General features: G+C 35.8%; 1 protein-coding gene across 1 annotated transcript in view; it reads left to right on the forward strand.

Moving 5' to 3' along the window:
• The first annotated feature begins 639 nt into the window (after positions 1–639).
• Positions 640–12,807, forward strand: part of LOC149538131 (L-type lectin-domain containing receptor kinase SIT2-like) — a 64,339-nt gene continuing 52,171 nt past the window's right edge. Inside the window, exon 1 of the mRNA XM_089799509.1 lies at positions 640–1,288. Within this exon, the coding sequence (XP_089655635.1) occupies positions 763–1,288 (526 nt within the window). The 5' untranslated portion in view covers positions 640–762. The remainder of the gene's footprint in view (positions 1,289–12,807) is intronic.

Below are 12,807 nucleotides of genomic sequence, written 5' to 3' on the forward strand. Positions count from 1 at the left end.
ATCAATCCTCACAATTCTTAGCAATATATTCCTCCATCTAAATCTCAAATCAACATCGTTAGAAGAGTTCGCTTGAGCCATGGGGACACCTTGCAGGTTGAGGACTGGACTAGGATGTGCCTCCTACATTAAAAAAACAAAAACAAACAAAACCCCTCTTTTTATTAAATTTCTACAAATTCAAATCTACATTTATGATTGTAAACCCCACTCTTAATTTTAATTGTTTATTACTGGTCAGTTCTAAATTCTAATTTTTTTATTACTGATCAGTTTTTAACTCAACAAAATGATTAGATTGCCAATGAATTCAATCAAAACCTTTCAAGCTTTACAAGCAAACAAAAATCTCATTTCCTAAAATTGAAATCTTTATTATATTTTGAAAACTTTCCAGGCACACTCTCTAAAACCCTTTGAAAAGTAAATCTTCTCCTTGAAATCTTGGTTCTAAAACATACACCTCTAGTCATCTATGAGCTGCTGTATGATGTAATACCCTGACTTTCCTTCAATAATAACCAGAAAACAAAAAGTCAGTCAACCCTTGAATGTAATTGGTAGGCGATTTGGGTCAAGATTGTCAATTAAAGTTATAATTAAATATAATGCGCCTTTCCATGCATTATCCGGGGTTTTGCTTTAGTTAGGCCAATACCCACTCAAAATATCTACCAGAAGAAGAACCTTTTATGAATTAGATTTAAAATGGTATCAGCAATTACATAGAGAGAAAACCTGGTCATTGTATGCGAGGCCGCCATGAATTTCTTGTCTCTGCTGCTGGTCTTTGCAGTAGCATTAACTGCAGCACAAGACTCTGCCAACAATCAAACACATACCACTTTTGCCTTCAACAATTTTACTGCCACTTCAAAAGTGACTCTTGCCCAATCTGCCATGATCAGGCCGCCAGTTGTAAGGCTAACAAATGATACTCAGTGGATTATTGGTCGTGTGTTCTATCCCCATCCCGTGCAAATGAAAAGAAATAAGAGCCTTTCTTCTTTCAGCACAAGCTTTGTTACAGCAATTGTGCCCCCTGAAGGGGCAGCAGGAACAGGGCATGGATTGGCCTTTCTTATGGCTCCCTCTGCTGATCTAACTGGGGGTCAGGCTTCTGTCTACTTGGGTCTCTTGAATACCACCAGCAATGGTCAAGAATCTAACCATATGTTTGCAGTGGAGTTTGACACCAGTCAGAGTGTGGATTTTCAGGACCCGAGTGCCAACCATGTGGGTCTGGATATCAACAGCCTTAACTCTCTTGATACCCCTCCTGACGCAGGTATTTTTCCTTGGCTTTTCTTTTCCTTCCATGAATTTCTCTATTGTTCAACAGAAGTTAGGATATGTGAATTCACCATCAATCCTGAATGGTTTTCATTTCAAAAGTAGTCTCTTTAAGTTCATGGTGAGTTATTTTCCCCTTCAAATTGTTTCAAAACTAGTAGCAACTGGTTAACCTAAATTAAGCCTGATTGTGGTTGTTAAGGATGTAGTCTAACTCGGGCTATGCTCTTGGTTGAGGAGGTTTCAATCTATAGGCTCATGTTGTCATATTGGGTAGCAAAAATTCTTCGTTGTGGCCATCGTTGGAACTAGATTGTTTGCAAGATGCATTGGGCAGTCCTCATAGTTTCAGCCTCCATTAAAAAAAAAATTACGTTTAAAAATATGAACTTAGTTGTTTTCACCAAATATCGTGGTCTTTTATTACAAGGTATTTATTTGAAAACTTGAAGATAATCATAAATGGGAAGAGTCCACTAGTGAGAAATTTTGAAAAACTATTCAAACATTCGACGTAAGTATTGACAATGGTTGAATGAGTGTTGGGACATTTGTGGATAAGTATTGTCAAATTTTTAGGTGATAATAGTGCATGGTAATTGGGTAATTTTAAAGTAGGTATTGGGTAACACTTTGAAATAACCACATTTGAACCTTGTGCAATTTATAGATCCTATAAGATATGTCACCACTACTCAGAAACCAGAACAAGAGCTAAAGGTAGCAAGTCACATACATAGACAACAACAGATTATTGAAATCCAATGTACTGCTTAGAATTATGAGGTGCATGAAGTTTGCTATAACAACCACTAGTATGCTTATTGTTTGACATTCAATTGATTCATCATTGATATGTCCTTGTTTGATCCTTTTCCATAGGTAACCTCTCTTTAACCTAACAAACAATTGATTCCTTGTTTAGATGTCTTACGGTTATCTCTATTGATACATATGAATATATATGCTTATGACTCTATCCAACTCTACCATGGATTAACCCCTTTAAGAATTTGTTGCATTAGTTGTCCAATTCAACACCAAGTTACGTATTAACATTATAAAACTATGAGCAATCCATTCTCAAGCCTAAACTCTTCTTTATTGAGCCTATGGTTTAGATTTTTAATAGAGAAAATCAACCATCTTAGCAGGAACAGGAACTGGCCATCACTATTAGCTCTTATATTTTTGACATGATACACATAGGTTCCATTTGTACTTAGTAGGGATTAACCATTTACCCTTTAATTGATCTAGAGTTTGCATTATCTAGAGGTCGATTTTCATTACATGTAGTGATAAACATGCTCATTTTCTAAAGCAAATAGCAAAGACAAATTTATTTATATTTCAAAAAGTCAATGAAATTGGGAGCTTATATGTCGGTTATCTAATTGTATTTTGCACCAATTTTCCATGTGTACACTTCATGCCAAAGTTAATATATGATATGCATATTGAAATTTGTTTTATTCTTGTAGTCAATAGGAAAACACATATTGTTCCTCTACTTTGTCTCTCTATTTTGAAAATCTCTCCATCTATCTAGACATGCTCTTATTGCATAGAATAAATCCTATTGTGCAATAAAGTCATATTGTGATTTTAATTTTAGTATACGAAACATAAATTTGTATTTTTCGACATTAATAACAAAACAAAATAATGTAGCTCAATTTAATTAAGGTATAAGAACAAGAAGAGGAAGGGATATTGATAATTTAAGATCTAGAACCTAGGAGAAAAATGAAACACCAATTACCTTTGGCTAATAAAGTTTGTTGTGAGAGAGATGAGTCGAAGAGATGCAATTACAAATAACATAGTCGGGGAGAGGAACCAATATGTGAGCACATTCCAATGGTTGTGATAGGAGTTGTTAACTTAATACCCACATGTGTTGATTTAATATCCAATATTTTTGACAAGATTGTACCAATAGTTGTGACTTAAAAGTTGTTCTTACTAATGATGACTACTCATAATTGAACAAAATGTGTCTATTTCCCAAAAAATAACCAATAGTGTGATGTCACATTAGCTGCACAAGTATGGGGGTCTCTAGTGCACTATGATTGGTCCCACTCTTTTTTTTTTGGTTGATTTAGACACCTTGGCAAAAAGCATGTTGATGTGGCATCATATTTGATGATGTGGCTCTAAAACCTTAGTTATAAGAAGGGGACTTGCCAATTAAGCTACTATAAAAAATGGGAGTGATTTGAAATGTCCACATAGGATTTTGAGAACCACAAAGTTAGCGTGCTCAACTACTGGGTCATCTTCCCTAGTTTGGTTGACACTTTTATCAACATAAATGTAAGAAAGCTAGGGTTAAACCATCCCATTATGGAAATATTACATGTTGACAAGAATAAAAATTAAGCCACTCATATATTGGTTGTCCCATAATAAAAAAGTAAAACAATCCTTAGTTGTGAGTTGCATCTTTACAGAGCAACTTAATATTCTGCACCAAGAGGATAATGTTCATATTACTTGCCAAACATCCAAAAATATATGATTGAGAATTATCGTGACAAGTTTTTTTTCCATTTATTCTAATTAAAAGATGAATATCATTTTTCATTAGCACTCATAATCTCCGACAAACAACTATGTTCTACTCTAAATGAAGTAATTGCATTAATGCTCCCCAATCCTCTGGTCTCACCTATAATGCCTCCAATTGCTTCAAGCTTTGATTTAATTCCCTAGGCACGTAAGAAAGATGAAAATGTTATACATTTATAAAGTTAAGTAGCTGACATATTTATTTCATCACTTTCAAAATTCAATATGCTCCTAGCACAAATAAAAAACCATGTAAAATTATTTTTCCAATTACTTTTTGTTGCATCTCCAAAAATGAGATTGACCAATGTCAACCATATTGTTGAAAGTGAAAAAATTAGTGAATAAAATAAATTTTCTACCATCATAAACATTTTATTTTCCTTGAGATATAATATATACCTTTGAAAAAGAAAGATAATATAAATTACATTAAGTGTTTGACTTGAACATATAAGAAAGGCCTCACTCATAAATGAGAATGAGATCTTTGTAATAAATGCTAGCTTTCTACTAAATCATCCTATTGTACACAATCTTCTAGCTAGCTTTAAGCAAGCATATTTTTGTTCATAATATGTCATCCATATATAATATGTTTTCTACATAGATTTAGAATGTTAATAGTTATTTAAATGCTTCTATAATATCTATAAATATAAAGAAACTAATGGTGCATACATTCTAATAATAATGGAGTTGAAACACTTCAAAGTGAGAGCCTTTTGTCTATTTAAAGCTTGGTAAAGTACACATTCCGAAATATATTAAAGTTTTGAGAAGACAATAAATTGTGAGCTTTGTGACCATTACTTGGCATGCTTTGCAACCTTCCAAAACACATCATGTCTTCATTTCAACATAAGCTCATTCTAAGAATTGTTGGTAGAACCATTTCATTGTGCAAATATAAAATGTTTACAAGGACAAAAATTAAGCCGCTCACATATTGGTTGTCTCATAAAAAAGAAGTAAAACAATCCTTAGTCGTGAGTCACATCTTCACAGAGTAGCTTAGTATTTTGCACCAAGAGGATAGAGTTCATACTACTTGCCAAATATCCAAAAATATATGATTGAGAATGACCATGACATTTTTTTTTTCATTTTTTTAATGAAAATGGAAATAACATTTAACATTCACACTCCTCATAATCTCTCACAAACAACTATATTCTCTTCTAAGCAAAGTAATAGCGTTAATGCTCCCCAATCCTTTGATCTCATTTATAATGCTTTCAATTGCTTCAAGCTTTAATTATTTTTCACCGAACATGAAAGTAAGATGAAAATGTCACACATTAATGAAGTTAAGTAGCTAATGTATTTCTTTCATCACTTCTAGAATTCAATATACTTGTAGTGTATCACCTGCAAATAATTAGTTTTGGAATACAATGATCAAACAAAGAACTCAACAAGGTTAACACCTATGAGTGGACAAAAGGAAACAAGGTAAGAGAGAATGAAAACCCTACAATCAACATTCCAAGCCTCCTTTGATGGGTAGATGTGTCCAATGATGTAGATGTATGCTCAAACATGTAATCCAAATAGGATATGGATGCATACAATTGCCAAAAATGGATGGAGGGAACAAAGGATAAGGACCTAAAATAGATGGAAGTGAGGAAGGAGTAGGTCCCAAAACAGATGGAGGAGATAAAGGATTTAGATTAGGTATATAAGGACCCAAAATGGATGGAAAGGGTGAAGGATTTAGATAAGGGATATAGCGACACAAAATGAAGGGATGGAATAAAGTAGTAGGATAAGGACCCAAAATAGATGTGGAACAAGATGGATGGGAATTTTGGGGTGAAGATGGAAGGACTTGGGACCATGAAGGGATAGAAGGGATACCAACATCTAGAGATACATTTTTATTTCTTTTTTCAATGTGATGTTCATTATTTGGAACACAAGATGTGAGTCCATTAGTAGGTGAAGGAGTTGAAGTTTTGGATATGATAGTGAGGTCTTCTTCTATAGATCTATTACCATGGATTATATGGTATGTATGATCATGAAGCAGAGGGGATGGGAGGAGAGGATCTTAATTTGGATAGAGAGAGGTTAATATCTCTTGAGATGGAGTAGGTATAATGGTAGGATTTGGATATGGAGGAGATGGTGACTGCTCTTTAGATGGAGTGAATTGTAAAAGTGGATCATGTAGGGGAATAAGTGGGATGGTGGGATCTTTGGATACAATGTATGGGATAGTGGGATCTTCTTTTGTGTTGTGGGATATTTCAACATGATTTTGAACAAGACCTTGATAGGATTGGATTGGAGTGGGTGTTGCACTAGGAGATGTATAGATGGTTTCTTTAAGTGGGGTAGATCGATGCAGGTGAGAGGTGTTGACACCTAAATTTGATTGCATCACTAAGTAATCTTATTTAGTCATCTTTTAGGACATTATTGATTAAATATTTTATATTTAATTAATTAATCATCATCCCTTAGTTAATTAATTTATTAATTAACTATAGTCAAATGAATAACATCAAATGATAACCCAAAATTAATTTATCAATTAAATCCATATTATTCTATTAAATTAAATAATTACACTATACCTTTTTAATTTAATCCCACATCCCCCTTTTATTAAATAAATCATTTAATAAATCAATTCCTAAACCCTAACCATCCCTAAACCCTATCATTACCCAAATCCAACCCATTCACCCATGCTAACCTCACTTAGCCAGCTAATTAACCTACATCACTAACCCTAAGCCTTTTCCCTCCTAAGATAAGCCTAGTCCCCCTCCTAAACATGTACACAACCTTAAACATGGGTTAAGACTTTCTAACCCGAGCCAAAGTCAAAGTCATCCCCCATCCTCTTACATTCTTATCCAAGAGCATTAATGGCTCTTACATGCCTTAATGACCCATTTAATACCTCTTACATCCCTCTTTCACACTCCTCCTTCCTCATAACTCTTTTTGACCACCCATTTTGACCCACTTCCCCTATCCAACCCCCCTATGACACTTGTCACAAGGCTATGCCTTTGAAGAAGCACAATCCAGGTACTTCCTCTTCCTTGCATCCTAGCCCTTCCTCATCAAACCTCCATCTTTCCATCCTTACCCTCAATTTCAGTACTTCTTGGCCTATAAATTAGACCCTTTCCTTCTCACAAATCATCCGCTTTCCATGAAAACTTATAATGCTCCATTAAACACCATAATTATCCATTGCACCCTTACCATGTGAAAACCCATTTACATCTCCATTGTTAAATCTTCCATTCATCTCCATGCTTGATCACAAAACCCATCACTTAAAGCTTGAGAACACATGAGAATACATCCATCATCACTTGGACACATTGAAACATCAAGGTCACACTTGGGGAGATTATCATTCTTGGTTTACCTTCCTCTACAATGTTTTCCTTTGTCTTATCATAAGTATTGCTAGTTTATTTAGTTTGTGAATGTTAGATCAGTTTTGATATTCGTAGCAGATTGGATTTTGTAGCATACAAGAGGTTCTTTAATTGGGATGAGTTGATGGGGGAGGGACTCATTAGGTTTTGTATATAGGATTTGGGTAATGCTAGGAGGAGTAGATGTGGATGGGATTTGGAGGGATTCAATAGATTGGAGGTAGGAGATGGAAGGGTACTAATCAATGAGGTGGATGAAATAGGGATGATAGTGTGGGATGATGGAAGAGGAATAATGGGTGTGCGAGATAATTTTTCTTTTGGTTTCCTTGTAAAGATCCTTGGACATGTGCATGTTGGATTGGTAAGAGTAAGGGGATTAGATTGATGCATTATATAACAAGGATTGGTTGGAGGATTTGGAAAGTGGTTTGGAGGATATTGAGATGGTGGAATTGGATTAGGGATGTAGATAGTAGCATTGTTCTAGAAGGGGGGAGATTGGGATATGAAGGCGGAGGAATATGGAGACATGATTATTGTATAAAATGAATATGCAGGTGCAAGATATGAAGGAGGTGTGGATGAGTGCAATAATGTATTTACCTTGTCAAAGGTATGATAAGGAGTACTAGCGAGTATGCATGGAGGCATGATGGGGTAGTTTGGAGGACATTTGGAGAAAGATCTTTAAGGCTTTCAATATAACCATCATGGTCAACAATACCTTCATCATCATTGGAATAGGATGGAGTGGGAGAATAGGAAGGATGACCAAACTCATCATAATAGAATTGTGATAGTCATGTTTTGATATTTGGATAGGGATGAAGGATGAAGGATGAATATGGATGAAACCTAAAGATTAGATTAGGATAAAAAGTAAGCTCAGAATGAGATTTAGATGAAGCTCATAATAGGAGGAAGGATTGACTCCAAGGAAGATGGAAATGAGGTGGGAATGGCGAAGATAACTCCGCTAGTTAGGATATGGAGCAAAAAGGAGGACTTGATGGAAGCCTTTAGAAATGATGACACTAGAGGAAAACAATATAGGATAATAGAATGGGTGTGATTAGGATGAAAATGTTTTGGAAGGTTGGATGAATCCCTGATGGGATAGTGACTACGCTAAGTATGCCTTGTTTTGACTTTGAGACAATATTTTTGGATCAAGTGAACAAGCAATCCCTCAAAGGACAAAGCAAATTTGAGGGAAATAAATAATGGATCTCTTTTTTGGAAAAAATGACATTTGATAAACAACTTTGACAAATGTGTATGTTCAACAAATGTTCTCCACGAGGTCATTTCACAAATGAGATAGTTCAAGCATACTTTATCCCTATGGTTAATTTGGTTTTAATGTAATACTAAAAGGGTAGTTGCTAGTTGGTTTGTAATAAGATCAGTGGAGTCATGTCAAATGACTATTACTTGTGTGATTCACTTAAAAATCTATTCTGATCATGTTGAAATCATGGAAAATTTTTCCCACCTCAGGATATCATCAGAAACGCATCACCCAAACTTGTCCTAGATGGTGAAAATGTTGGAGTACAAACACCAGACTTACCCAGATCTATGAGAGGCGGTTAAGCCATGTCACAAACCCCAAAGGAGGTGTTGAGGACCAAGTCAACAATCTCCCTCTTAGCACCAATTGAGGGTTCCGCACCCACAGAATGAAGGAGACCTCTTGAGATTCGAACTCATGGCCAAAGGCTCTGATACCACTTGTTGGAATACAAACACTAGACTTACCCAGATCTACAAGAGTTGGTTAAGCCATCTCACAAACCCCAAAGGAGGTGCTAACCACCAAGTTAATAGAAAAAAGATTACCTTTCTCATTTATATACCGACCAAAGGGGTTTATTGGTTTGAGCTTTTATCCAAGGGGGAGACACTTCCCAAAGAATGATGAACTTGCTAGAAGCACTCTTAGGTTGTTGCAAATGATCTTGCTAACAATGTTCAGTACGTGCATCATGCAATTTAAGGGTTCTACTTTGCAAAAAATGAAAGATTGACTTAAGGCACACAAAACACTTGATTCATTCCAATATTTGAAGCTTTTAGGTTTTCTATCTATTTTTGAAAACACTTGTGACTAGCATGAAAGGTTTATTCCAACTTGACAACAATGTCAACAAAGTAAAACAAGTCAACATAATAAACCATTCACGTGAAAGCTTTGAAAATGATGGGAATAAGAGCAATTTTTCTTTAGAGCATTCAAGATGTTGTGATTTTGTCTTTAAGCCCTAAATTGAAGTGTTTGGAATATACTTTTCAAGCCCAAAATGAAATGTGTGGTTTCTTTGACCTTTTATACATTCAAGAATTGTTTGATTTCTATGTATTCATCCCAATGAAGTGTTTGTTGATTTCTTTAAGGCATTCAAGATTGAATTTTTCTCAAATTTTAACCTCTTGCATTCAAGATTGAATTTTGCTTAAATTTAAGCCTTTTGCATTCAAGATTTGATTGATAATTTTGTTAGGCCCAAATTGAAGTGTGATTTCATCAAACCAATGATTCAACATGCAAGTAAATTCCAAAGGAAAATGTTTATAAATGACAACCTAAAAATAATAATCTCCTCATCTCTTTAACCTAGACAAAAGATAAAATCCCCAGTTATAGATGCATAGATAGACAGAGTAAACGTGCTAAAACATAGAATAGATGCGCAGTAACACAGAATAGATGCATGGTAATATAGAGTAGATGCATGCAATTACTAAATGAAAGCATGGAATTACTACATGGATTCATAGAATTTTTGAATGAATGTGTGTATTATTGAATGGATTCACGGAATTAGTCCATGGATGTGTGGAAATACTACATGGATGCACATAATTGTTGAATGGATGCACAAAATTATTGCATGGATGCACGGAATTATTGCTTGGATGCATGAAAATAATGAACAAATGCGCAAAAATAGTAAATGGATGCACAAAAGTAAGGAAAGGATGTGTAGAAAAAAGGAATAGATGTGAAAAACTAAGGAATGGATGCATAAGAAAACAAGAGTAACTACGCAACTGTGAGTTATGGGAGTGTGCATTTACCACTTACATAAATCTTGTAGAAAAGCGCTAAAAAATGTGATACATATGCATATGTTGTGTAAAAGCACTAAAAAAAGTCATAGATGTGCCAAAATAAGGCATGGATGCATAAGAAAGAGAAATAGAAATGTTGAGATAGAGAGGAAAATTTGTCAAAGTGTTTTCAAGAGTTTTTGAGCATTTTAAGGTGTAATTCTTCCTCCTACACGAGTCTCTAGACTTGCATATGTTGGAGTTGATGAAATCCAACTCCACAATCACCAGGATCACCTGTAGTGCAAATAGCTTGCTGAAGAGAAACCTAAGGAGCAAGAGCTTGAAGAAAACAAAGCAAGAGAAAATATTTCATAATAGGAAAATGAAATTACTATGTGAATGGATGAATTTACAATGTGAGAGAGACCGCTTATAAAGGCCTCAAGGAAGCTTCTAGAAAAATTTGGAAGGAGGTAGAAGATAAGGTTGACAACTAAGCACTCTTCCACAAAAAGGTGGAACATGCTAGAAGGGAATAAACTCCCGTGTTGTCAACAACTCATCACTGCATGCATTAAATACTAAATATTAAATAAATGCATTAACCTAAGTAAGCTTAAGTAAATAGAATAAATAATAAATAATAAATAAATTATTTACTCTAACACCCCCACACCCCCCCCCCCTTAAGTGCAACTTAGGGGAATTCCTTAAGCTCACAAAACTAAGATGAAAATGCAAAATGGGTCCTAGCAACAAAGCCATGTTAGGTACCCATGTACAATGCAAAGAAATGCAACCTCTGAAAACGGGGAAAGAGGGAAAACCTTATGGGAAAAACCCTCCCCCAAAAAGAGGTAAAAAACATGCTGAAAAAAAAAATATGAAGTGAAGGAAGGAAGGCCTCAACCAATCCCCCCAAGGACAACTTCCATCGAAAAAGAGTCAAGAGACCCGCTCAAAACCATAAGTACAACCAGCCTCCCCACAATAAAAGAGCCCCTAAAGGAGGGATCAGACCAATGCAACTCCAATGTTAAAGAAACAAGGGTACATAACAAGGGAATCCCTGAATGAGAGGCAAAACTGGAAAGCCTAGCTGATGCCTAGAGGAGAATCTATGAGGAACTAGAAAGGGAATCCCCAAGGCAAGTGTGATGACACTGTCATGAATGTCCACTGTAGTATCTGCAACAAGTGCACCTGGAGGCTCAATGAATGGAGCTGGAAGATCAGGTAAAGTAGAAGAAGAAGAATCTTGCTGAAGAGAAAAGACCTCAATTGGATGTGGTGTGGAAGTCAAAACAGGGATCTCATGAACAATACAAAGGTTCAAGTATCCAGACTACACCACATGATGCTTCAGTGAAAGAGAAGAGTCGTGCTCCAATAATGGAGATGGTGGACCAAAGTGTGAGAAGGTGTAGAGATGAGTGGAAGAATCAACTGGACCTATAGCAATAAGATCTCCTGTAGCACGATCTTGAATGAAGATTGAATCAGTAGTGAACTCAACTGTCTTCCTTGATCCACTACGTGTAATCTGATAAATTGAGAGAAGGTTTGCAGACAAAGATGGAACATACAACACATCATTGAAGGTGCCATCCTGAATGTGAGCTGAACCTTTCATAGAGACTGGTAGTGTAGTGTTATTCCCCATGAGAATATGAGGAATAGGAGAAGCCTCAAGAGTAGAGAAGACACCTTGAGAAGATGTCGTATGGTGAGAAGCACCTGAATCTAGTATCCAAGGAACTTGTGAAGGAGATGTAATGGTAGCCTATAATGCATGACCCTTTCCAAGATCCGATGTAGATGTCAAAGATGTGGAAGAAGACTGAAAGGTAGACCCCTGTGAGGTAAAAGAGGATGGAGAAGAAATGGTGTTCTTCTAAAGAAGAGCTTGTAAATCTGCAATTTGTTTCTCATAGCCATCAAATCTCTTCTAAAAATAATGTGCCTCGTCATGAGATCCTTTCCCACAATAGGAATAGGTAGGAGTCTCAATATTCTTTTTCTCCTTCTTCTTAGAAGAAGATGATAAACTAGTAGAAGGGGAATCTGATATCTGCTTTGACTTCTGCTCCTGTGTATCCTTGACAAGCAATGCCTGTGACTGTGAACCTGAAAGTGAATCCATCTGATTGATTTTGGATTGTTCACAAGTTAACCGATCACAAAACATCTCAAATGAAGGCATCCTGTGTCTATCACCCAAGGCATCCATAGTGGAGTAGAAAGTAGAAGAGAAGATATGATACTGTCCCCTCAACTTTGAGAGTATCAAAAAGATATACTCATCATCTGTCTTGGTTTTCCCACATCCCTGCAAAAGTGTACACAAAGATTTGAACTTCATCAAGAAGTCCTCAATGGTGGGAAAGCTATTAGGTGTCAAATAAGTCAACTCTGCATCTAGCTAAAGTGCCCAAAAATCATTCACTGTGCCAAAAAAAGTTTGAAA

This window comes from Cupressus sempervirens, chromosome 9, assembly GCF_028749045.1.
Source record: "Cupressus sempervirens isolate cs-2001-9-10 chromosome 9, ASM2874904v1, whole genome shotgun sequence".
NCBI lineage: Eukaryota > Viridiplantae > Streptophyta > Pinopsida > Cupressales > Cupressaceae > Cupressus > Cupressus sempervirens.